Genomic DNA, 27,874 nt, shown 5'->3' with positions numbered 1-27,874 from the left:
GAAGGGGAGGTGCAGATCACAGTGGAGGTCCAAATCTACCCACAGGATAACCTCGTGACCACCGTCTCATTCCTCACTGCCATCCTCCACAGACTGCAGGCATCTCTTGGATGCAGTGATGCTCAGAATAATAACGCACCTAAATCAGACGTAGGTGTGCCACCTTGGGCTCAGTGCCCATTCCCTGGGCTTAGACTGCTGGTCTATCCCTCTCATCGTTGCCCCTACCAATACATCACAGTCCCTCAACCTGTGTCCGCCCATCCACAGAACCCCACTGCAGAGAACAGGGAAAACATGGGACCAGGTAGTTGGCAAAGAAACTGCCAGCCACCTGCCTCACCTGATCAGTGCATGGTCCCCATCTCTGGGGGGAGCATTCAGGAGGTGCAAACTCTCAACTTCTTCCTCCTGCTCTACCCTCCCTGTAGGCTCCTCCCAGCAGATAAACAACTGAACACCAAGCTAGGGGGTCGGCCACTCTCCTCTCCTGCCACAATTGCCAAGTTTTCTGTTTCCAGATACATCCTCTCCTCCTCTCTCCTGAGGCTGCTCTCTGCCCTACCCCCCACCCCCACGGATTCTGGATCACTGACACCTCTTTTACCCTCTTTGTTTTTGGTTTTTGAGGTGGGATATTACTCTATAGCTCAAGGTGGCATCAAATTTACCATATAACCCAGGCTAGCTCTGAACTCTAGCCCTTCCTGCCTTAGCAGGCATTTGGGGCTTACAGATATATGCACCACACCAGCTGCCCACATGGGCCAGTGTAGCTGGATCCTCTGCAGTAAAATCCCCTGCACTCACTCCCCTCTCTTCCAGCCATGTCCTTCAAAAGCAGCTTCTTCATACACTAGGAACCTCCTCTCCTCCTCTTCCTTCTGGCTATCCTGTTCTCCTTTCCTCCTCCTTCTGGCTATCCTCCTGTCCTTCCCTCCTCCTTCTGGCTATCCTTCTGTCCTTCCCTCTACCTTCTGGCTGTCCTGTTCTCCTTCCCTCCTCCTTCTGGCTATCCTTCCCCTTTACCCTCTGCCAACCTTCCTCTCACCTATCCCCGTACCCAGGCTCACCAGTGAATTCAGACTCGGCTGATTCCCTTTTGCCCTCAGTTCCCTTCCACTTTGCCTTCTACAACTCTCCCGGTCTCTGGTATAAGCCTCTGGACGGACTAGGTGTCCCACTAGAACCCAACACGGAACGTTCCCACTGTCCTCTGGTCTCATAGCCCTCCTGCAGCTGAAGGCAGCCCCCTGGCACAGCATGCTAGGCCTTGCCCTCTGGCCTCCTGACAGCCCAAGGCTGCCCTTCACCTGCAGAGCTTCCCGCACACCTTCTCTGCATCTGCAGACTGTCAGCTCCAACCCTGCCTGCTGCACACAGAATCTGGGGCCGTGGTGGGGCAGGGCAGTCCTGCTTTCCTCTTGCTCACAAACTTTTAGTAGCCCCTAGTTAGCCCTTAGATTAAGGAAAACACCATGACCCTGACTGTTTCTCACAGGCAACTGCACGCAGCCTCTCCTCTGTCAGGAACCAGTTTCTGCCCTTTCACCTGGCTCAGTGACCCCCAGATGCCAGGAAGCAACTTTTTCAAGGCTGGAGAGGGCTCCCTTGTCCCCTCCGTCTCTGCTCCCAGGTAGGAGAGGGATCCTTCTAGAATGAATGCACTGAGAACCTCCTTAAGTGTCTTTCAAAAGGCTGGAGTGGACCTGAAGAGCAGGGACAGTGTCGGACATTTGTGGCCCAGAGCCGAGGGATTTGCATCATCAGTCTTTGTCTGAATAAGACAGCACACAGGTGGGGGCTTTTGAAGCACGACTGACCTCACTTCCAGAAAAAAGAGGAGGCAGGCATGCTAACATACAGCTGTAACAACCAGGACTTAAGAGGCTGTGGCAGGAGGAGCACGAGTTTGGGGCTAGCCTGGACTACACAGTGAGATCCTGTCTCTCACCTTGGGGTTGGAGGTAGGCTAAAGGAGGCCACTGCCTTCCTAGTCCTAGCCAGGTCCTCTTCAGTCCCACTCAGTGCCAGGGGTGCCCACCAGGACTGGACCGTTGTCCTCTCAGACTAGCAGGACAACCTCCTGGGAACTGCTGCTCGGCCGCAGAAAAGAGGTTCAGGCTAGAACACCCTGGTGCCCTTACTGCCCCCACACTCATCCCTGGAAGAAGCCCAAGATAGACCCCCCCTCACTGAAGTGCTCTTATTTCCTACACATTCGTTCCTAGAAGAGGCCCAGGCTAGGAATGCTGCCCCGCCCCCCCCCGTGAGCTTATTCCTCACATACTCACCCCTGGAAGAGAGCCAGGCTAGATCCCCCTCTAGCACCCTTATTCCCCACACTCATCCTTACAAGAGGCCCAGACTAGACCCCTTTCACCGTTTCTCTTACTCTCACCCCTCCACCCCCCACTCACCCCTGGCTCCTCCTCACGGTGTACTGCCATCTCCACCGTGGGAGAAAGAAGGTCAGATCCCAACAATTCTCTCCCCAAGAAGAGATACGCTCATGAGCAGTCAGTGGGGCTGGAGGCTCAGAGCCCTGCCATTAAGACTCTAGCTGATTTACTAGGACTACTTAAAAAAAAATCCCAAAACAAAAACAAACAAACAAACAAACGCCCTTAAGACTCTAGCTGATTTACTAGGACTACTTAAAAAAAATCCCCCCCCAAAAAAACAAACAAACAAAAAACAAACGAGCTGGAGTAGCCCATCCCTATAATCCCAGAACTGGGGAAACTGGGGCAGGAAGCTGGAATTTGAAGGCAGCCTGAACTACCTAGAGATACTTGTTTCAAAAAACAAATACAGAAAAGCAAAGCCAACCAAACAAAAGTAGAACTAAGGCAAATGACCCTGGAAAGGTAGAACTCAGAGGCCTGGCTGGACTTTGGCCCTCCTGATTTAATCTAAGTTTAAGCAGGTATCTGCAGGTGCTGATGTAACTAATTATACAGTCCTGGGTGCTCTTGGCCTGCTGATTCTCCCGGGTGCCAGGGACAGTGCCTACCCTACCTGGTTGGTTTATACAAAACACAAGCTCCGGTACTGCAGACAACACTTAGTCTGTCCAGTAGACTGCACAGCTTCTCCCAGGTGATGAGGCCATGTCTACCATGTCTGAGCAAAAAGGAAAAGGAAAGGGGGTGCTCCTCTATAGGTCAGAGCCTGAGGGAAGGACTCATCATCGAAGTAGGCAGGAGATAGCTATATGGTCCACCTACTAGTTTGGCACCACCATGAGAGGTCAAGGCCGCCTCCTAGGGAAGCAACCAAGGAGCAGTGCTCAGGCTAAAACAACCTGAGTCCTTTATGAAGCTGGGGTGGAAGGCAGTTTGAGCTTAGAGATGGGGAATGAGGCACAGGTGCTGGGAGATGTGGGTGCTGCCTGGCTGTGGGATAATGGCTGTGAGTATCATTATACCCAGGGGGCTGCTCACACAGAAAGGCAGCAACAAACCAGCTCTGACAGCACATACCTATAACTTGAGCACTCAGTCGGTGGAGGCAAAAGGATAATGAGTTTGTGGCCAGCCTGGGCATAGCAAAAAAGCCAATGGCTTGGATATGCAGCTCAGTAATATAGTAGTTATACACACACATACATGTACCCCCTCCACATACACAGAGGCACCAATGTGTGTGAGGGGAGACGAGGGATTACAGGCCTCACCCTGGAACCAGAAACTGGAGTCTCCTTCCACAGGCCTGAAATGACAAGAACTATACGAGGCAGAGATTTATTTGTGCAATCTTTTTTTCTCCTTAAATATTCACAGGTCACAAAACTGCCTCTAGGCATTAAACCCAGGATTAAGACATCAATTAACTGAGGTCTGAATGCAGCACTGATTAAAATAGTAGCAAGACAGGATGAAGTATTTCCCAGATCAGTCTCTAAGCATCAAGGTGCCAGCTTGTTGAATAAAACCCATTAAAAGGGCCAGGAATTCCATCTCTCCCAAAGATGAATGCACAGGGAATGGTTCTGTGGGAGCCAGGTGGGCAGGAGTTCAATACCAAAGGACTCCCAGGCCCTGCCCCCAACATCCCCTCCACACTGGAGACTGAGCAATCAAAGGGAGATAGCTCGCACAATAACAGGAGGGAAAGAAAGGGGCTAGCTGGAGTCCCATATCCTCAGGAGGCTCCTCCAGCAAGTTCTCTCCAACAAGCCAGAGCCAAGTTCAGCCCCTAGAGGAGTTGGGGACAGGCAGGTGGGAGGAAGTCCACTCCACATCTGGACTACACCAGACTGGGGCTGTAATGGCACAGACAGAACAGGTGCTCAGACACCTGGACCACACCCAATTGGGCCTGTTCTGATGCACACAGAACAGGTACTCAGACATGGGTTTTGCTAAAGTACAGATTCCTCCTTGGGCACTGGTGCAAACAGAGCAGGAGGAAGCTTTGTGTCTCTGCTCTCGTCCTGTGAACGTTTCCTTTATTTGGGTCAGATTCCTATTCAAGGCCACGTTAATGACTGAAGGAATGCTTATCTACAATCCCGTGAAACTTGACCTAGATCATCCCCTCCCCCCCACTTCAAGGCTGAAGGCTTAGAGAGTAACTAAGGTATTTAGCCTCTAGGGAATAGGAGGCTCAAGAGTTTGCGACCAGTGTGGGCTACGTAGTGATACCCAGTCTCAGACACAAAACTAAAGATTAACTAAGGTATGGTACTATGAACTTTACAACATCCTAGTCTAATGCCCTGTGCTGGTTGTTTTCTGCTTGGTTGTTTGTCAACTTGACACAAACCTAGACATACCTGGGTAGAGGGAATTTTAATTTGGAAAATGCCTCCCATAAGACTGGTCTGTAAGCAAGTCCATGGGGTACTATTTTGACTGATGACTGACCCTCTGTGGGTGATGCAGTCCCTAAGCAGGTGATGCAGTCCTAGAGAGCATGAGAAAGCAAACTGAGCAAACCGTGGGGAGCAGGTCAGTAAGCAGCGCTCCTCCATGATCTCTTCTTCAATTCCTGCCTCCAGGTTCCGCCCCGAGTTCCTGCCCTGACTTCCTTCAATGATAGACTGTGATATACAAGTGCAAGAAGCCAAAAGAACCCTTTCCTTCCCCAAGTTACTTTTGGTCATGGTGTTTTATCACAGCAATAGAAACCTAACTAAGATACCCCCCAAAGACATGTCAATGTTCCCAAATTATAGTTCTGAGCCTGTAGTCACTTTGCATCCCGAGAACAATAGATCACCCCATGAATGGGCAATTGTCCCAAAGACTGAGAATACTGAGAAAGATAGGGTGTCTTGTCCAAGGAGGAGCAAACATCTCATGGGAAACAGATGGTTCCCTCAAGCGCTAAGACTTCTCTGGAGTCACGTGCCAGAACCAGAACTGAGACAAGGATCAGCTGGACCCCAAGTTGCCCCAAACTCCTTAACTGTACAAATTTCTCAGTCCTACCTGCCCCCCTCAAAAGCTCACATGACACTCACCAATGGCTGAGACTCCCGTTCTCCGTCTTCCCAATGCAGTCACAGTGACTACACTCCTTTCCGCTTGGTTCCTAAGGCTAGTGACCAGATCCAATTTGTTGGGTCAGATGTCTAGTACAGGACTTTGGGCAAGTGATACTCCCTGACCTGTCCCCCCACTTTCTGGTGTGCAGGAACCAAGTACTATCTCTGCCTGGGGAATCTCCGGTCCTTACATAAAGGATCTGTGAAGGGTGCCAGGACTACTCGAAGAAGACAGACGGTGTTCTGTACTTCCCATATGCTAGGTGTCCAGGTCATTGTCTGCACACAAATTTGGGACATGTTCTGGTGCACCTCTGTCCTGAAGCCCCTAAAGTTTATATCCTGTACAGGCAGTAGGCAGGGGAGCAGAAATGGTACCTACAGGCCACATTTTAATGCATGCAGGCCGCTTTAACTCCATGTAATTAACACTTCTAAAAGCAGCGCATGACTCAAATGAACACGGTCTCACTTAAAACCGAAGGAGATACACAGCAGCCATGGATTCACTCACTCTTCCGTGAGTACTTAGCTGCAGCCCCTGGCACGCAGCTATGAGAAGAATGAAGGCATCTCCTTTTATTTCCTACCCTACCTCCAGATCAATTTCATCCTCTACAAAACAGCAAAGCAGAAGCCCAGCCTGAATTATGGCAGTGACATGCCTGCTCTTAGTGAGATTCAACTTTTGACCTATACTTTCCGGCCGCAATGCTGAGCAAAAGGAAAGAAATGTGCAGTTATGATCTTGTGTTTGTTGGAAGAGTACAATTATGGAGGAATTTACAGGAAATCAAAAAAGGCGCCGCTTGAGAGGATGGAAAACAATAAAACAGTCACACAAAGGAAATGAATGCCACCCAAAAACTAAACACAAAACCTGAACGCCGGCTCCCACGCCGGGAGACCTCCCAATCAGACTGGTCCTGAAAAAGCCCCCACATGCCCAAATGCTAATCTGGGTCTGTGGTGGATGCCAGGGATGCTTTCCTGCACAGTCCCTGCTCTCTGGCCCTGCTGTACTTGACCCTAGACTCAATCCAAGGATTCCAAAGGGGCTAGGAGTGAGCTGGGAGAAAGCTGGCACTCAGGTAAGCCTCAGACTCCAGGGCATTTAGCTGAGCAACAAGAGGCTATGTCAGACTATGAAGCCAACAGCCTGGACTCATGGCTTTTCCTTGGTGAGTCACTTGGGCCTCAGTTTCCTCATCTGTAGTATGGGAATAACTAGAGCAGCTGCCTCATATATCAGGAGCAACAACCTCTTGAAATAGAGTGGCATGTCTAGTGTTTATGAGTACAGGCCTTGCAGGGGAGGTCTCGATAGGGACCAGCGCTATTCAGGCACGCCATCTTGACTCCTGTCTCATGTAATCACTACACCATGCAATCACTTCATCAGCATTGCAGATGAAGAAACAGGGACTGGCAAACCCTTCCATTCTTACCATAAGTTGGGCATGACCACACTTCTGTACGGTGGTCTTGAAAGGGACAAAGACTGGGGCTAGTCTATACCTGAGCTGACAGTCTCCCTGTCAGATTCCCTCCATGGGGCCGAGTAGGAGAGAGCAGACACCCAGAGCATTCTAGACCTAGGAGCGGCTGAGTGTGGTGGCATGGACCTACAGTTCCAGCATTGGGGATGAAAAAGCAGGCACATCTCGTGTTTGAGGCCAGCCTGAGTTGCATGGTAACAACCCCAACCCTGAACAAATAAGCGAAACCCAAGAACTCCCAAAAATGTGACAACAAATGGTACTTTAATATCATAGAAAGCCCACTGCTCTGGGAGATGAAGGACCCGCTGCTGCTGCACCCTGAGCCCCTCCTTGGGTTCTGGCAAGGAGGGCAATAATTGTGGCTATGATGGATCTGCCAAGATCAACTGTATCCCTGCAGAGACTGGGCCCTGTGCTATTAAAACACACCCCTGAGGCGGCAAGGACAATGTGACATTTCTGAAATTGTTCTACTACCATCAAATGCCAAATAAGTCCTTTTTGCTGCTCGCTTTAATAAAGCTGAGTGGTATTCTTATAAACGCAGACTCCACCTTGGAGCCTCGCAAATGTCACTGGAATTAGAGTGAGCTTGCTCTAAAGTGACGAACTAATGGCTCATCCCTCAGGGAGATGCTGGAGCTCACAAGCCAGCTGTGGTCTCCAACACACTCCCCACTGTCAATGACCTCAGGGGAAAATCACAGTGAGGCAGATGGTGGACAGAGGACAATTCCAAGTACTCGGGACTTGTTCTGCTGAGTGAGTACAGAGAGATGGACGCTGGTTACTTGAAATGAAGAAGAGATGCCATGAGCCTGGAGGATAGTCTCCATCCTCAGAGTGTAACTGAGTAGCTGTGACAGGCGCGGGGCCAGGGTTACTACTGACACTTGTCAGCTGCTCCTGGGTCTCTACCCGTCTCCCATGGCACCTGCCTCAAGTTCAACTCACCCGAGACAAGTCCCAGATCCGTTACTCTCAGTTCTGTCACCTGCTGGTCCATGGCCATGTGGCTCCTGAGCGGTCCCCTCAGTGTAACTGGCTCTCACTCCTAGTGAATCTCCAGCTAGAGGCTAAAATACAAACCTGATCTGTACTCTCCTAAGCCCTTCAAGTTTCCTGCGCTTTCTTCTCCTCTCTGGACAAAGCCAAAGCCCGACAGCAACAACGTCCCTTCATCCACTCAGGGTCCACTTCCCTGGTTTGCACAGCCACACAAGGCCCCCCATGTCCTTGAACACAGGGTTCCCTAGCCCACGGTTCCCAACCCCCACCACATCGTGCACCACCCTCACCTCCGTTGTGTTTAGCACACAGTATCCCTACATTTTAGGGCTCACAAGTCAGATCTCCCAACTAGGCAGAGAAATGTCAGCACACAAACTCAGGGTCAGAAGTGAGAAGCCTTCTGCACCCCTCCCAGTGGAGTCTGCCTGTCTCTCTCCCACTTCCACAGGAAGTGCAGCCACTCAACAAAGAAAAACTGTTCTGCCGCCATCGAAGAGCACCTCAGTGGCCTGGGAAGAAAAGCAATGGCATACAGAAGCTACGCCCAGCCTGAGAAGGTTCACCCCCGAAGCCACCTGACAAGCCAGCCGTGCTGCATGTGAGAGCTGCCTACGGAAGAGCCACAAACTTGAAGAACATGGGTAACAGGGTGATCCACATGTCAAGATGGTTCTCTAAGAAAGGTGGTCAAAAGAACCGTCTCCATTCTTCACGAACTGAGCACAACTAGCCCAGGTAGTCACAAGCTGAGGACTCACCATTCCACGATCTCTGGGTGAAGAATTTTGTTGTTGACATTGAACCTATAGAGAGAAAATACAACAATGGCATTAGTTGGATGGCCTATATCGTATCCCAGTGAGAAGTACCTCATTCAACACAAACACACCATGACCAAAAGCAGCCCCGCCTTTTAACTTCCTGGCTCTCTGACCCAGAGAAAGCTGCTGCTCGCCTCCTGCAGGCCTGAAAGCCTGGGCTGCCACCTCTAAGTGTGGTCAGTTGGAGAGCAAGCATTTGACTATAAATAAATAAAATTAAAAAATAAATAAAAGAGGGGTCCTCTTCCCTACTAGACAGGCCTTTATCAAGTTCATTAACACACACATAATGGGGGAACCAGAAAGAGAAAACAGAAAGAATACTGGGATGAGGAAACTGAGCTTTTCACAAATGTGATGAAAACACAAATCTACCCATCTATTTTTAAAAACAAACTCATTTCAGGTGCATGGGTATCTGTGCCCTGTGTGCATTCCTGGTGCCCGTGGAGGCCAGAAGAGAGTGCTGGATCCCTGGGACTGAGTCATCATGTTTAACAGTCTCTAAGATATACCCTAGTCAAAATGCCAAACAACAGTGCATATGTTGGTGGTCCTGAACTCACAGTAGTTAGACTTTGAAGTTTTAAGGTTTTTTACTGGGATTTAATGAGAAGGTTCTACAACTGAATGGTTCAACTTTCAGTTTCTAACCTTACAAAAGGCTGATGGGATACAACACAGCTGTCAATCAAGGAGTTTCTGCATCTTGCAAGCATAATGAGAAACTCAATTCACCACACACAGGGTACGATCCTGGTGCGTTCTGATCAGCGGCCAATTCCGCACCAGAAACTATGACAACCAGACGGCAGTGGGAGACCGTTCAAAGAACTGAAAGAAAAAAAAAAAACTGAGAACAAAGAAATTTCAGCAAAGATATGCTTCAAAAATGAAAGAAAAGGGTCTCATTGTGACCTGTGACCCTGACTATGTGAGAAGCACCATCAGGGCTCATCATGTGGGAATGCATGTCAGTTTGTATGTCCAGAAGGGTAAGACCTGCTGTGAGCCCAACTGTCTGGGACACAGGATTCAGTTTGATTGACAAGTGTCCAACTCCTTCACCACTTTCTGTTAGACCAGAATCCGTGAGTCACGGACGGTCTTTGTAGATCTGGAGCCCATGAGATTGATGAGATCCAAAATGACCCAAAGTGACTTATGCTACCCAAATGATGCCACTAACAACTATGTCCATGTCCATTACATCACTAGCGAGATGACCAAGCCAGATTGGACTTGCCGCTTCCTTGGTTTCCTCAGCTTTAAAGGTTCTTATTCTACTTCACTGCTGAAGCAGAGGCTCTCTATTGACTGTGGCAAGACGTCTGAACTGGCGTTCTCCAAGTGTTCATACCCTATAGCTCCAACTTGATCCCCATACCCCCTGGAGCACTCAAATTGTGGCTTCCTGGAGGACAATGAGGCTGTGTGACATCAAACCCCCAACCCATGCCAACCTCAGCCGCTCCTCACTCAAACGCTTCCTCCATTATAACGGAGCCACTGTTCAAAGGGGCCCCACCATGAATCTGACAGAGTTCTAGAGCAGCTTGTACCCTACCCTCGTACCTACTTCCCCTCTGCTGCCTATGCCCCAGCCGTCTCTTCAGAGGCCACTGTGAGAACTTTTCCTAGCAGAGATCAGTAACAGCTGCTCTGGACCTGCCAATATATGGTAACACGTGACCCTCAGCACAGTCCGACACATGGCCTGTTGTCTCCCATACTGTGGAAATGTGCCACCCAAGGATGGGAACTCAGCCATCACTGCCTCCAAGACTAAGAATAGCAGCCATGTGGACTGGTGTCCCATGGACTTCAAGGCTGGTATCAACTACTTGCTTCTCAGTGTGGTGCCTAGGAGTCTGGCCAGAGCAGTATGCTTTGTATTTTGAGCAATATGCCTGCCATTGTAGAGGCCTGGGCCTGCACGGACCACGAGTTTGACTTGAAGTATGCCAAGGGGACTTTTGTACACTGGTATCAGGGGAAGGACATGGAAAGGTGAGTTTCTTGAGCTCAGAAGGATATGGCTGTCCTAGAGAAGAATTACAAGGAAGTAGGCATCAACTCCTATGAAGATGGGGATGAAGGAAAGGACAGACTACAGCTTGGAGCATGTTCACTACAGTTATGGCAAAATCCTTCAAAAAGTCTCCTTGCATTGCTTTAAAAAAAAAAAAAAAGGAGGAGAATTAAAACACCTCAGATAAACAAAATATGAGGGAATCCTCTCTAATACATTTGTCCTCCAAGAACTCCTTCAGCCTGAACAGGCACTACAGAGTGGCATGGCTCTACATGAAGAAACAGGCACTGATGGACCAGGGAGATAGTTCGGTGGGTAAAGGCGCTTGTTGTAAGCTTGATGACTGGACTTCAGTTCCTGGGACCCACTTGGTGAAAGAGAATCAACTCTCGCAAGTTGCCCTCAGACCTCCACATAAACAACATGCATTACATGTGCACACAAACACAAATGAATAAATGTAAAAAAGGGAGATTTTTTGGTTTATTTTTAAAGGCAGAGGTTGGTGCCAGAGAGATGGTTGGTGGTAGAAGCATATATTGCTCTTCCAGAAAAAAAAAAGTTCGAGTCCCAGGACCCATTTTGGGTAGCTCCTTTAATTCCAGTTCCAAGGGATCTAATTCCCTGTAATGTCTCTACAGGTACTAAATATGCATGTATACACTCACACAGATTTGAATACACATACACAGATATGAATAAAAATAAACATTTAGAGGTGTCACTAACCTTTACCAGTGACCATATAGGTAAATATGGAGAGAGTAGAAATGTAGCTTTTGCTTGTAATGTCTTAAAAATTACCAACAGACACATGCAAACATACACGTGCATATATACACATGCATGTACACACGCACACTTGCTCACACACACACAAAATGAAAAGAGAAAGATATCAGATGCAAAAGCCCACAAACAGGCTAACTCCATTTATCATCAAGCATCAGGTAAACAGAGACAGGTAATTAGGAGCTGGAGGGAGGGGCCTGGAGAAATGACACCGACCATAGGGGAGCACAGGGCTTCCTTTGGGTGATGAAAATGTTCCCAAGCTGATAAAGATGGTGGTCATATAACTCAGTGAGCACACCAACCCTATTCACGAGAATCAGCAGAGGACCCATGGGTAAGCCCTTGGCCTTAAGGATTCCACAATCCCCTCCACAGAGGCATAGGCAGAGCTGTGAGTTCCTGACTTCATACAGCCCAGGGACTCTCCATGGCCTCATAAATGGAATTTGAACTGATCTAATGCCATGGTTGTAAGAAATAGCCTTACCCTGACCAAGGAAAGGAACAGGGATGGTCATGAAAAGGTACCAGCAGCCTTAGATGATTCATTTCTGAAGTTTTAGAGACCCTGAAGTACACAAGCAAGACATCTGGGTTCAAAATCAACTTAAATACTTCAAAATCATAGTTATGGGCCTGGAGGGATGGCTCAGTGGTTAAGAACACTTGTTGCTCTTACAGAGAACCTGGGTTCAGTTTCCAGCCCCTACCAGCACACAACCATTTGTTACTCTGGGGGATCCAGCTTCCTCTTCTGGCCTCTAAGGGCACTTTCTGCATGTTGTGCACAGATATACATGCAGGCAAACATTCATACACATAAAATAAAAATAAATGAATCTGAGAACAAAAGAATCAAATTCCTACCTGTGAAGTATCAAATAGACTATAGACAGCCAATGTAGCTCAGAATGGAGAACAGAGCAGCAAGTCACACAAATCAGGACAATACAGATGACACAATCCCATCGCACAATTGTGGACTAGCTATTCAACAGCTAGCTGCACCTCATTTCACACAATGCATATACCCACGTGTATACAGACACGGCTGTGAAAACATACATGCATGCACAGGCAGCAAGGTGGAACAGGGTAAGATGATGGCACACAGACACAGCTGCACAAACACACAAACACACACACACATACACACACACAAAAACAGCTGTGAGCTTTAGACGACTAGACAGAAGACATACAGAGATGTGTACTTAAGAGATATCCAAGACACACTTTGGAGAGAGCAGGGATACAAGGAACATACCTAAACACAATAAAGGCAATATACAGCAAGCCAACAACCAACATCAAACTAAATGGAGAGAAACTCACAGCGATCCCACTGAAATCAGGAACAAGACAAGGTTGTCCACTCTCTCCATAGCTATTCAATATAGTTCTTGAGGTCCTAGCTAGAGCAACAACAAAAGGAAGTCAAGGGGATAAAAATTGGAAAAAGTCACTTTCACTATTTGCTGATGATATGATAGTTTACATAAGCGACCCCAAAAATTCTAACAAGAAACCTCTATAACTCATAAACACCTTCAGTAATGCAGTAAGATACGAGACTAACTCAAAAAAATCAGTAGCCCTCCTATACACAGGTGATAAAAGGGCTGGGGAAGAAATCAGTGAAACATTATCCTTTACAATAGCCACTAGCAGCATGAAGTATCTCAGAGTAACTCTAACCAAACATGTGGGGAAGACTTGTATGACAAGAACTTTAAATCTTTGAAGAAAGAAACTGAAAAAGACACCAGAAAATGGAAAGATCTCCCATGCTCTTGGGTAGGTAGAATTAACATAGTAAAAATGGCAATCTTACCAAAAGGAATCTACAGACCTTGAAAGAACAATACTCAACTTCATATGGAAAAGCAAAACACCCAGGAGAGCCAAAACAATCCTGTATAATAAAGGAACTTCTGGAGATATCACAATCCCTGACTTTAAACTCTACTACAGAGCTACAATACTGAAAACAGCCTGGTATTGGCATAAGAACAGACAGGAGGACCAATGGAACCGAATGGAAGACCCGGATATTAATCCACACACCTACGAACACCTGATTTTTGACAAAGAAGCAAAAAAATATCAAATGGAAAAAAGAAAGCATATTTAACAAATAGTGCTGGCATAACCAGATATCAACATGTATGAAAATGAAAATAGATTCATATCTATCACTATGCACAAAACTCAAGTCCTAATGGATCAAAGACCTCAACATAAAGCCAGCCATACTGAACCTCATAGAAGAGAAAGTGGGAAGTAGCCTTGAACACATTGGCATAGGAGATCTCTTCCTAAATATAACCCTAGCAGCACAGACACTGAAAGAAACAATTAATAAATGGGACCTTCTGAAACTGAGAAGCTTCTATAAAGCAAAGGACACGGTCAACAAGACAAAATGACAGCCTACAGAATGGGAAAAGATCTTTACCAACTCACATCAGACAGAGGGTTGATCTCCAAAATATACAAAGAACTCAAGAAATTGGTCATCAAAAGAACAAATAATCCAGTAAAAATTGGGGGTACAGACTTAAACAGAGAACTCTCAACAGAGGAATCTAAAATGGCTGAAAGACGCTTAAGGAAATGCTCAACATCCTTAGTCATCAGAGAAACGCAAATGAAAACAACTCTGAGAATTCATCTTACACCTGTAAGAATGGCCAAGATCAAAAACACTGATGACAACTTATGGTGGAGAGGATGTGGGGTAAATGGAACACTGAAGCATTGTTGGTGGGAGTGCAAACTGGTACAGTCCCTTTGGATAGCAATTTCTCAGAAAATTAATAAACAACCTACTTCAAGACCCAGCAATACCACTTTTGGGTATATATCCAAAGGATGCTCAATTGTGCCACAAGGACATGTGCTCAACTATGCTCATAGCAGCATTGTTTGTCATAGCCAGAACCTGGAAACAACCTAAATGCCCCTTGACCAAAGAATGGATAACGAAAATGTGGTACATTTACACTACCCAGCAGAAAGAAAAAAAAAACAATGACATCTTGAAATTTGCAGGCAAATGGATGGATCTAGAAAACATCATATTGAATGAGGTAACCCATACCCAGAAAGACAAATATCATATGTACTTACTCATAAGTGGCTTTTAGACATAAAGCAAAGAAAGAAAGAAAAAACAGCCTACAATTCACAATCCCAGAGAACCTAGACAACAAAGAGGACCCTAGGAGAGACATACATGGATCTAAACTACATGGGACATAGAAAAACATAAGATCTCCTGAGTAAATTGGGGGCATGGGGACCATGGAAGAGGGTTGAAGGGGAGGGAAAAGGGAAGGAGGGGAGCAGGGAAAATATATAGCTTAATAAAAACAATAAGAGAGAGAGAGTGAGCTATCCAAGTTAAATAGAGATGGACAGATATGTCACCTGTGTGCTAGGAAGAACATATTCCTAGAACCCCAGTAGATACCTGAGGATACAGATAGTACTTAACATTAAATAGATCATGGTTCCCTCCCCCAAGCATAACTATGGCAAAATTTAATTTACAAATTAGGCACAGTAGGAGGCTAGTAATAAGTAATAATAACACAGAACAATTACAGCATACTAGAATAAGACTGCCAGCATCAATAGACTTGTGCTTTGGAAAACTAATTACAAGTAAAATAAGGCTTTCTGAACACAAGTACTGCTGATTTGATAAGAGAGACAGCCACTGAGAGACTGATGGGTGATGCACCACAGATAAAGGATGAAAGATGGAACCCAGAACAGCATAAACTTATGAACTGGCCAAGCATAGCAACGCACGCAACCTCAGCCATGCAGGGGGGCTGAGATAAGAGGACTATGTTTGAGGTAAGCCTGGACTACACAGTGAGACCTGAGAATAGAGTTCCATAGCGGGCTGTGTGCTTTGGGGTGCCTGGCCTGTGCACAGCATTCCCATTCCCTCCCATGTCTGTCCCCTAGTGCCTCCTTCTCTGGGCCTCACCTCTTACTCTGCTACCCCATGCATGGTCTTCGGGGCTCCTAAGCTGGAACAGGAGCCTTCAATGAGTGCCCTATCCTGAAGGCCAAGAGCACTGACTTGGGATCCTTATGAATTATAGATTTCTAGAATTTTCCATGTAGTATTTTCAGTTTGTGGTTAACTGTGAGTGGGACTGTAGAAATCAGAAATACAGACAAAGGAGGAATTATTCCCTAAGCCCAGACAAAGGCAGACATACATTAGCACACAGGATCATCTAGACACATACATACACTCATTCCAATAGCCAGACACACATATATGGAAAGACCCACAACCACATAAACAGGGACACACATACACAAATGGTACATACAGACCAAGGCAAACACACAACAGACACATAGAATTCCAATGGACAAACACACTCGGTCACACAGAAGAGTCAAGAGTCTGTGTGGATAGATTTCACTCTAAGCAATGCATGCAGATATTCCACATCGTGGCCTCAGTGCTAGTAGCACTTTCACTAATGAGAATATGTTCGTTATGCAAAATATCACAAACCCAAAACCCTACCGTGCCAGTGAGGGTGAGAGGTATCCTCGAAGGGGAAGGTGGACAACGTAAGGGTGAACAGGGTCGGCCTGGCCCGCGGTGGGCCTTTATCTCCTCCCACCCCTACCCTAAGGTTTCTAACCCCACCCCCACCACTACACACACACACACACACACACACACACACACACTAGGAAGCTGGGGCAGGTTCTCCCATCGTGGAGATTTCCATGGGCCATAATTTGAAATCCTATCCTAAATATTAACTTGATATGTAAGTTAACAGTTACCCAAAAGTCATGGTCCTCAAACCACAAATTGGCAGTTTGCTGTAAATCGTCAAGTTTTAATAACGTCCCTCTAACTTCCTGGGTTTTAAAATTCACATCATTGAATATTAATATCCTTGCATTAGCAAGTCCCAAATTCAGCATTTCATATTTAACTGCTTATTTAAATGGAATTAATTTGTTACCAATTGTCTTCAAATATGCAAGGCAATTTAACTAAATGCCAAAAGATAAGAAATACGCTTCTTCTCAGTTGCCAGCCGATGTGAAGTAAGGACCGTATTTCTCTCTCAGATGACGGCATGAACGGTGAACTCTGTAATTTGCTGTCTCCACGAAGAGCCCATGGGCACAGGTTCTGCCTGTCTGGAAGGGGGATAGGCTCATACCAGGGAAGCATCCCCACTACATGTCTTGACTCTGATGGATGGTTGGCCCTCAGCTCAGGCCACATGCCCGCTCCATAGAACCTCCATGGTCAGTTTCCCAGTCTCAGGAACTGCCCTAAAATCTACTTCCCCAGACACTAACAAAGATCCATGCCATTTGATTTAGTCATGGGTTGCAGGAGCTCTAGGGACCCTGTGCCTGGAGTACACAAGAAGAGGTCTCAAGTCTTCTTCACTCAGGTCTGTTCCCACCTCTACCTCTCCCAGCTCCAGCCTACACACCAGACCTTGTACCCACAGCAGAGCCTGGCAATGAGTACTTGACCCTGCTCCTGTCCACCAGATGGAGAGGCCTTCTACTAAACACTCCCTGGAACTTGTCTCTGATCCAGCAGGGCCCCCAAGCATGGCCCACAGGCTGGACAGACCCCTCACTCAACTCAAAGGCCACAGGGCTAAGCCTGGCACCATGGGCTGGGCAGACCCCTCACTCAACACAAAGACCACAAAATAATCAGACGCCATATCCTCTTATGAGCCCAGTGACCTGTGGCTTTAGCAAGATCTCTTTGACCTCCGACATGTCTACCTCCTCCCTCACTTCCACCTCCCTCTCCCTTCGTCTACTGTCCCCACCTCTCTCAGACCAGGTGCACACTCTCCTGTGGGCCTCAGGAGGCCTAAGGCCTGAAGCTGAGGTTACACATATGGGACAGTACCCCAGGGAGGTAACCCCCATGAAGCCACACTCTGAAGTAAAGTCAAAAACCAATTCCCTGGCTGGGAGGGTCTGGGAACGGTAGATTACTAAGGCTACTGCTACCCCTCCCTCATGTAGGCCAAAGGGAAACAGCAGCCTGGGAGGCCATGAGGACAGATGGAGAGAGCTAAACCTGAGTAGCCATCTAGGCAAAAGGTCAGATAGGTTCAAGATGGAGAGGCATTTCAAGAGAGACATTTAAAGAGATCAAAAGCGCCAGGAATGTGGAGCTTCATTTAGGCAGTGAGAGGTGAGAGGGGACAGAGCAGTTGCACATTGGAAACTAGGACAACACACGACTCATCTTGCTTAGGAAACGGGCTATTATTATCCAGCAAACAGCTGGTCACTCGGCAGGCAGGTAAATGCCGTCCTGAGTCATGGTGGCCCTTGAGGACAAGGTCTCTCCATAGCCTGACTCAGAGACCAATTGGAGACAGAAATAAGGTGTCAGCTACCTGGTGAGAGGCATGGGAATGGGCTACACCCAGAGCCCAGGAACACAGATATGATTTTTAGCTGAGAGGACCTGGGAGCACTTAAACCAGTGCCAGGACCCGAAGTCAGTGCTCATGGAATGTAGAATAGAGGGCACTGATGAAGGCTCTTGTCCCAGCATAGAACACCTGAAAATCACACAAAGGCAACAGAGTGAGAGGTGAGGCCCATAGAAAAGGGGTATAAGAGACAAGCCTACTTTGGACCAGAGAGAGGAGGGAATATGGGTACCATCATGGGTCAGACTCTGGCCAACAGCTCATCACATGGGTGCAGAAGCCAGCCCATATCCAGCATGGAAAGCAGTCACCCAGCTCAGCTGCTATGGAGCCCGAAGAACACTATAGGAAGCCCCTCACCATATAGGTGCATCCCATGAGTGGGAAGACTGTGGAAAAGTAAGGTAGCCCCTGACTCTCAGGAAAAGGTCTCCAAGCTAGACATGGCGGTACACATCTATAATGGGAGACTTGTGAGCTCCAGGCCAGCCTAAGCTATAGAGCAAGATCTTGTCTCAAAACGAAACCAGACAAGCCTCAAGATGTCCATGGAGTGGAGGCTTACAGGGCACAAGCTCCCTGAGGTTCTGAGAATGACCAAAAAGACTCAGGGGAGGAGCAAGGGGCGGAAGCTGGGATCTGCTGAGAGGAGAGCAAGGTTGGAGTTTGCAGCAGGGATCCCTCTCAGTGAGGCCCCCCAGTGACTGTGATGGCCGCGTGGGGTCCCACCTGCCTTTTTCAGTGAAACTTCCCAGCACAGCAGAGATCTGCCACAGCAGCTTCACCCCAGGACCTCACCAGTCACATAATCCCGCAGACCCTGGTCTGGGAAATGCAGCATCCTCTCAGGCAGGGTTCAGACGCTGCGGCTTACAGTCAAACGGGAATCAGGCCCCTGACCATGCTGGGTCCACTTGGCTATCACACAGTTGGGGAGACCAAGGCTCATGGGGTAACAGATTTGAGCTACCAAGCAGGCTTTGGCCCCCAGCTGTCTCCGTTGGTCCCCACCACCCAAGCAGTGCTGTCAAGCAGTGCCGTGTTACATGTGGTAGCCAAAGTCACAGAGCCAGTCAGTGAGAACCAGCCACCTGGATGCCCTTCCCACATGGCTGAGACCCGAGCAGAGGCTGCAGATGGTGTGGGTTGTGAAAAGTGAGCAGGGTGTTGGGGTGCAGGCACTTGGCAACTCTGGGGCATTAGGAGGGGTAGACAGTGAGGAGGCAATGGGCATTTCAGCAAGCTAAGCTGGTCACTACCAGGCCACTTAGAGCAAATCCCCAAGAGGATTAAGCAGTTTGTGCCGTGAAAGAAGCAAACTGGATACCCAGTGCCCCTGCCCCCCAGCTCTTATCAGTGGAGAAACGATACATATTCATGAGCTCATAATCCCTTCTAATCACCTCCATCGCACATACACAGACTCCCTCCTGTGGCTGAGACTCATACATAATCATAAGGAGCTTCTTCCGGGACCACCTCAGTCCACAAAAGGACAACAGAGGACAAAGTGGCTACAGAGAACCTGTGCTTGGGGACACTGTGGCTCAGGTGCAACAGTATGGCTGAGGGCTGTTTGCTTCCTCAAGGGCCCAACTATAACAGTAGCAGCCAGGCTACTCCAGCTCAGACCTGAGGACCCAGTCTGACCTGGTGGCACAAGTGCAGCCAGCAGGCGGCACCCTCTGGGGGCATGGGTGAGGGGTAACAAGGAGACTGCCCAGAGAGGGGACCTGCTTCCTAAGTAGGGATTAGAAGGCTCAACCCAGAGCCTAACTGGGTAGTGAGTTAAGGATTAGGGCAGTGGGAGACACTGGGAGTTGTTGAAAACTGGGCTGGCCCAGGACCGGGGATGGGGTTGATACAAAAAAAAGACTATAAAACTCAGAGCCACAGCACAGAGCACTTCTAGGCCTGCCTGGGCTAAACAGAAAACAAAACAAGGCTGGCTGTGGATGTGGGCAATTTGCCTTAAAGGGTAAACTTGCTTTGCCCAAGCCTGTCATCCTCAGCTCAACTCCCAGAATCTACAAGACAGAAGGAAAGAACCAGACCCCACAAGCTGTCCTTTGACCTCCAAACACCACAGCTCTACACTCACCCGCCACATACACATACAACCAATTGATCAATGTAAAAAACAAAGAAAACAGCTACTCTTGCCACACAGTGCCCAGGGCTCTAGGGCCCTTCCAAAATGGAGCCCAATAAGAAAGGGTGTTTTTCTTAAGGCAAAAGACGGAGTGATTTTACACAAATTATTTCTCTACACATTTCCTCCAAACACTTGATCAAATCCATTTTTATCACCCTCCCGTATGTCATGTCTGGGAAAGATCAGTTGACAAAGGTCGGACTCACTTGCTGATGCCATCGAAGGAGGCCTCTCTGCAGACACTGCCACTGTCTGTGTTGACACCACGCTGTGGGGAGAAAAGGGAGTGTGAGAATAGGTGTGTCACACAAGGACCACCGGGCCCTCCCAAGGCCTGCCTCAGGATGCCTGCCTCTTCCAGCCAGACTCAAATAGAAGAGAACAAGGAGGCCTACCACAGCCCAGCATGCCCTGCCCCTCTAGCTTTTCCCTGGCAGAGACTCCACAGCAGGGTAACTCTAAGCTGGGCCCCAGGGCCAAAATGGAACTTCTTTCCTCATTCAACGTAAACACAGAGAAATCCAAAGACAGCGGTGCATGCTTGTAGTTCTAGCTCTAGGGAGGCTGAGGAGGGCTGATCACCAAGTCAAAGCTAGCTTGGGCTTTACAGACATTCTGTCTCAAAAACAAAAGCAGGAACCAATAAAAAGAGAAAGAAGAAATCTAGAGGAAGAAGAAGCAGAGGCACCACAAATCTACAGCATCCCGGGTACACAGCAAGGGACAGGTCTGGATGGGCCAGAGCACACTGCTTGCATTGCTCACACTCAGGCCCAGGCAGGAGCTGGGCAAGACCAGCAAGAACCTGAGATACCTTAACCAAAGTCAACAATCATAGAACAAAAATACTCGAAAAAAGAAAACACTCCCCTCCCCCCCCAGAAAAAAAAACAATGACAGCTGCAGATTTTTCTTGTAATCGTCCCCTAAACAAGACAGTGTAACATTACACCAGGGCACTGTGCTGGCTAGCTTTATGTCAATTGACACAAGCTAGAGTGATCTGAGAGGAGGGAACCATGGCTGATAAAAATGCCTCCATTAGATTGGCCTGCAGGCAAACCTGTAGGGCTTTTTCTTGATTATGATTGATGTGGGAAGGTCCTGTCCATTGTGGGCAGTGCCACCCCTGGGCAGGTGTTCCTATTCGGTATAAGAAAGAAGGCTGAGCAAGCCATGGGGAATAAGCCAGTAAGCAGCATTCCTTCACACCCTCTGCATCAATTCCAGGTCTCTGTCCTGCTAGAGTTCCTGCCCTGTCTTCCTAGATGCTGGACTACAAGCTCTAAGACGGAATAAACCCTTTCCTCCCCAAGTTGCCCATTTAGGTCATGGTGCTTACCTCAGCAACAGAAACCCTAAGACAGGCACTTAGCATTGCATTAGGTGTTATATTTAACCTAGCAATGATTTACTGGATATGGGAGGGTATGCGTAGGTTAATGGAATAAAAGAGACTCCTGCACCTGTACTGTTGGGATCTCCAGGGGGTCTGGGAACCAACTCTTCATAGATACGCAGGGACAACTACGGCCTCGGCCTCCATCTGCCTCCTTTTCCTAACTGTACGCAGATATCCAACGGGAACGCAGCCATACACTGAGATAAAACAAGGGGTTCAGAGAAAAGCAAGCCACCTCAGAGAGGGAGACACTCTGAGCAGCCACAGCTTTCTCAAGAATCTTAAGCTGATCCCTGTCCAACTGAGATCCCAGATGAAAAACACTGGGCCAGCTCTGACCGCAATCAAGACAGCTAGCCTCCATGCTTAGCCACAGAAGCACATAGCAAAGAAAACACATGGCGGGGTTGGCATTACTATATAAGTCAGCCGACAAAGGAAAGAAGGGCCATTCTGGAAGCAAGAAGGGCTCTGTGTGTGAGAGTCCTACCGTCCAGGTAGACTAATGGACAACTGCACCTCCCAAGCCCCACTTGGACACCAGGAGCCCACCCCCAACCGGCCCCACCCTAGGCTGTGCTCGCCTTAAGGTTCAAGAGTATGCTTTTCAGACTGTATTATCATAGGGGATTCAGTGTGCGAATAAAGAGTGACAACAAATAATGCCATCAGCTTAAGCTGGATACGGTTACATCTCCCAGGCTGGTTTAATCCCAGGAATGCTGGCAATGTCTTGCCTACTGTGGCCACAAGACCATGCACATCACATGCAGAGGTGAGGACAGCATCTTAGACACAGCAGCCATTAGGACTACACCGGTGTCCTTACTTACCACAGATGACTATTTCTCAGTTTCTCTTCTGTGTTTACTTGAGACCATATCTTATGTAGCCCAGGCTAGCCTCTATCTCTGCTTGTCCTGCCTCAGCCTCCCTCTATGCCTAGCTTCTTACTGTACAATCCTCCAAGCAGCAGAGGCAGGTTTTTAGCTCCCTACAAACACCTCCTTGATGCCAAGTACTGCACGGCTCCTGCACACCAGTCACTTACCAACGTGAGGAGGGCAGAGGGCTTCTGTGAGGTCAGGACACTGGCAATCTGAAAATCAAAAGAAAACCCACTTTAGAGCAGTGTTCCGGGTTGAATTGGAAATGTCTCAGGTTCATGTTTTAAGTGGCTACTTTGTGGCACTACTTTGAAGGCTGCAAATCTTTTAGGATGTTGTGTCTGGCTGGCAGAAGCAGGTCACAGGGTGGCATTTGAAGAACGTTTCTATGGCTCCTGATTCCTGCCTCCCTCTGCTTCCTGGTCTGCTGTGCTGGGAATACTCGCCACCACATGCTCCCGCCATCACACACTGCACCCACGGCTGAAACCCGCTGACACTGAGCTGAAGAACCCTTCCCTCCTCAAGTTGTTTGTCTCGGTGTCTTGTCACAGCAATGCGGGACCAATCCAAGCATCAACACAGTGGAATGGAGACAGCACTCATCTGTGGAGCAGGTACCACAGTCACCCCACCTTAAGACGAGGAAACTGAGGCCCAGAGAAGCAGATGGACTCTGGAAAGTCCCATGCTATGGAACAGTACAGAGGGTGCAAAGCTAAACTGGCATACTCCTTATCACGCAACCTGCCTCCAGGCACCACACAGATCCCTGGCTCCAACAGCTGGGGCTGCCCACTCTCAAGGCCAATACCTGTGTGCAGCTTCCCTGCCCTCCAGAAAGACCCATCCCATTCGATACCAGCCCCAGCAGCCTCTCGTCCTCGGGGCAGATGCCTCCCTCCCTGCCTGCCCCTGATCTCCAGGACTAAACCAAGGGGAGTTAGTGTTCCTCAACTCCACTCTAGCTTCCACACCCACCCCCTCGGGTCTCTGCCCTGCATGCTGAATGCTTCCTCTCCAGTACCTTGAGTAAGAGGACAAGGGCTCATCTGCCCTCACCTCTGTTCATCTTCACAGACGGCTGGGTCATCTTCCACCATCTTGGCGCTCCATCGCATCCCACCCCAGCCCCAGAAGCAGGTTCAGTCACCCCCTTCTCTACCCTCTCTCAGCTGACTGTCATCCATCCTCCCGCCAAAGCACTCATCATTCACCAGCGAGGAAACCTGCAACCCAGAGCGCTGACACCTTGCTGGAGCAATCCGGTCCTCTGGCCGGCTGTACACAGTCATGCTCCTCACCCCCACCGTAAGTTCTCTGACACCCTCAACACAGAAGAGGAAGGTGGGCTGCTGGAACGGACTGGCTGCACTATTGCGGAAACACTCTACACTGCACGTATTTAAGGTGGATACTTTGATGAGTTTTGACATAAGTATGTGCACTTTTCAATACTAAAAGGCTCCCAGAGAAAAGCTGGAACATATTGAAAGCCAGGAAAGAGAAGATGCACCTGCCATCCCCAGAGACAGTTCAGCTCTGTGCATAGAAACAGAGAACTGTAATGACATTTGGATCACATGAAATTATATGCTTCACTTATTTCCTGTCATTAAATAGTCTTCAAACATGCAATTTTTAGCAGTCACTACCACTGGGGATGGTAAACGTTCAATAAGTCTTTGATTACGGCCCATGTCAGTCATCTTACACACATCACCTCATTTAACCACCCATAAAAACTCTGCTACAAAACGTCCAGGACTCAGATGAAAATGCCTGTGTGAGGGCTATAGAATTTGCCTAAATTCACAGTTAATAAGTAGCAAAGCCAGGACAGAAGGGATGCCACAATGACTAAGAGCTCTGACTGCTCTTCTTGGAGATCCAAGTTGGTTCCTTAAACCCCTAGAATTCCAGCTCCTGGGGAATCAACACCCTCTCCTGGCCTCCACAGGCAGGCCCACACATGCACACGCATACACTCACTCACACACACTCTTTCTCTCTAGAAAGAAAGAGCAAAGCCTAGATGTTATCATGTGTCTATAGGAAATTCTTAATGGACTCAGCATCATTTACTTAATCTCTCCCTCTGCTGGACATGTAAATTATTTCTAATGATGAATTATTATAAATATTGTGTGACCATCCTGGCATATATAGTTTATATGTAATATATATATATATGAGAACACGTGTGTGTGTGCATATGTTATTTGAAAGATTTCTCCTGATATAGTGCGGTGACTCACATCTATAATTCCAGCACCTGGGAAGCTGAGGCAGGAGGATCATGACTTTGAAGTTAGTTTGAAATATGTAATAAGACCCTATCTCATAAAAAAGAAGTTTATTTTAAAAAAACAAACAAACAAATAAGCAGGCATAATAATATGTGGTTCTTTTTCCAAAACTTGGATGGAGAGGTAGGAGGAGTGTAAATTCAAGGTCAGCACAGACTCCATGGGACCCTACCTTAAAATGAAGGTAAGGACAAAAGGATAGAGGGGTAATACTAAAAAAAAATAAAACAAATAAAAAAAATTTAGAAATCAAGTGACCCAGGTAAGAGAGCCAACCATGGTCTGGTCATCTGGGCAGGAGATAGAGATTCCCCGGGTACAGCCTCTACCTCCCCTACTCAGTAACCACTTAGAGAATGACTGAGTCCCTTGGCGTCTGTGTTGCACAAATGGAGGCTTGCAGAGTCCCTTCCTCCTGCCTGCCCCTCCTGGAGGGGAAGAGGCTTATTAAAACCAACAGAGCCCAGTGTGTCAGGCCCTGAGTGTGTTGTTTTGTTGACATGAAGGGTCTAATTCATCAGCACACAACGATGCCGTCAATTACAGCAGCAGACTCAGAGCGCGGAGGCACTTGGGGATTGTATCTGCTATTGTCCTTGGGAGAGAGGAGCTGGATAACGAATGTGCAGGCTGATGGTTTTCCTCTCCGCAATGACTCTCTGGACATGCTGGTTAGGAACAATGGAGGAGAAAGCCCCCTCACACCAGCCTGACGCTCAGATGCACGGAGGCTGGACACAGAGAGCAGGCCAGGCGTCGGAGTCCTGGCAGAGGAACATCTTTTATTGATCACAGTTGCTTGAGTGGGCCCTGGTTACCTCTATGGCTGCAGAACTTCTCCCAGCCCAGCAGCTCCATCTGCCTTCCCCGTGGACCCATTAGCGCTACACTCATCTGCACGCCGATTGGAGGCCATGCCTCAAAAATTAAGGGAACAAGATGCGGTTTTGTGTCACTGGCTCCAAACGTAGCCCCAGGACTAGACAGCACCGCTCAACCCCAGGCCTCACTTCTAGGAGCGCATGCCACAGGGGACTCATCTGCTTTCCCTAGAGGGGCTGTTAAATATCCCTGCCTTACAGCAGGCCACGGCCAGCATCCATCTCCCAGGCAGCCTGGACTAGGGAGACAGGCACCGGAAGAATTTATCAGAGCCCTGTGAGCCCAGATCCTGCCCTGGGGACAACCCAAAAGATTCCCAAGGCAACCTTACACAGGTTCCTAACCAGGACTCCGACCAAAGCAGTGAGTCACTCTGAACAAAGAAATCAGACACGCTTCAATTGTGTTGCTGAGAAAGCCCCTGTGGCCCAGCGTGCAGGGCTCTGCCCTCCCAGCACTGAAGCGCTAGAAAACAAACCATTATTCATGGCAGTTTCCCAAAACACTAGTGCACACCAACGGCCTGAAATGCCCTTAGATTTTTTTAATCTACTTTCAAAATGAAAATAGCACAAACAATATGGATGCCAGACTATTCTATTCTTGAACAATCAGACTAGGTAGCAGCCGCTCAGAGCAAGGCAGCAATTGTGGTCCCATCATAGACCCCTCTACTGAAGCCTCCCACACCAAGGCTGAGGAGCAGGCAGCATCTACCCACAGGCAGCTGTGGCTGTTTCTCTTACACCCTGCTTGCCTACAGCTGAGTAACTGACCCTGAGACCTTCGAACATCTGCCCAGTACCATAAAGCAAGTGTAAAAATCACCCTCCACCCTGCCAGCTCCCAGCTAGTTAGGCTACACTAGCTTCTATACCCAATGTACACAGCAATGCTGTGGAGCCCCTCCCGGGGGGTTCTCTGAGTGACGACTTCCCAGTAATTAAGTTCTGGCTCTTCTTTGAGGAGGAGGGGACCCAGTCTGTCATCGCAAGCATCTGCGGATTTTTGTTGTTGTTTAGGTCTGTTTTTTTGAGACAAAGTCTCATGTAGCCCAGGCCTTGAATTCATTATATAGCTGAAGACGATCTTGCTTTCTGATCCTCCTGTCTCTACCTACTGGTGGCATGCACCACCATGCTTCATTAATGTGGTTATAGGCACTGAACTCAGGGCTTCCTGAATGCCAGGCTCTACTAACCTAGCTACATTCTTTGATACCTACATTTACTTTATGAGACATCAAGGGATCAGCTATGACCTGGGGCCACTCCTACCCTCTTTCAGAGCAAGTATGCACTGTAGCTAGCTGTCTGGTATATAAAGATGGCCGAGGATGGCCAAGGCTAGATAGCGCTGAGCACCATAGAACTGGCCTGGAATTCCTGCCTAAGGAGTTTCCTGTCACCTTCCATGACGGACCAGGCCTGAGTGTTGCCCACATCAGAGGATGCTTCCAGCCCATGGGGCTCAATGGCAGCAGTTTGCTCATTTTGGTGGGGTTCGTTCAGGAATCATCACAGGCTTAGAAGCCTGGGTCACTTCCATACAAGCAAGCCTCCTGTGAGTGAGCCTTTCACTTCTGACAGGAAGGGGACAGCCTCTGGAATCTAGAGGTCTTAGGGTCACCCCAATGCTGCCACACCCCAGCTGTGGGGCCATGGATGAGGCCTTTCACCTCTCAGTCTTGACTTTCTGGTCTGTAAATGGGGTTTACCATGGGACATGGTGGGAGGAATCATTTAAACGTGCAGAGTGAAGCCCCGTCCTATTGTTAAGAGGAGTCCCTGCCTCGATAAGGACAGCAGTCAAAGCTGGGGGTGTGGTTCAGTGCACCTTGGGTCTCCTTCCAGCAGAGAAATCAAAAACACAGAAGAGCAGTCACGGTGATCAACAGAGCTGATGGATGACAATGATGATGTTGCTCCTGCAGAGTACTCCAGAACCCTAGAACAGCTCTGCTCTTTGACCTCTGCCTTAAAAGATTAAGAGAAAGATGGCTTACGTAGCTGCCAGTCTACACCCTCACTAAGAACTTCCCGTCTGTATACTTTCTCTTCCTCTGTTGTCCTGCATCTTTTCCCCACGGTGTAAACAGGAGTTAA

At 48.2% G+C, this 27,874-nt stretch overlaps 1 protein-coding gene across 1 annotated transcript in view; it reads right to left on the bottom strand.

Moving 5' to 3' along the window:
* The window catches only part of Pepd (peptidase D), a 134,437-nt gene that overhangs the window by 84,545 nt on the left and 22,018 nt on the right, over window positions 1–27,874 (bottom strand). Inside the window, exons 5-7 of the mRNA XM_050119289.1 lie at window positions 22,743–22,790; window positions 20,496–20,557; window positions 8,766–8,810 (exon numbers count right to left, since the gene is read on the bottom strand). Of these exons, the coding sequence (XP_049975246.1) occupies window positions 8,766–8,810; window positions 20,496–20,557; window positions 22,743–22,790 (155 nt within the window). The remainder of the gene's footprint in view (window positions 1–8,765; window positions 8,811–20,495; window positions 20,558–22,742; window positions 22,791–27,874) is intronic.

Source organism: Alexandromys fortis, unplaced genomic scaffold (assembly GCF_014885135.2).
Source record: "Alexandromys fortis isolate MF-2015 unplaced genomic scaffold, M_Fortis_MF-2015_v1.1 scaffold_140, whole genome shotgun sequence".
Classification (NCBI taxonomy): domain Eukaryota; kingdom Metazoa; phylum Chordata; class Mammalia; order Rodentia; family Cricetidae; genus Alexandromys; species Alexandromys fortis.
The sequence above is the reverse complement of the archived record's forward strand: the minus strand, read 5'-3'. Positions and strand labels throughout refer to the sequence as shown.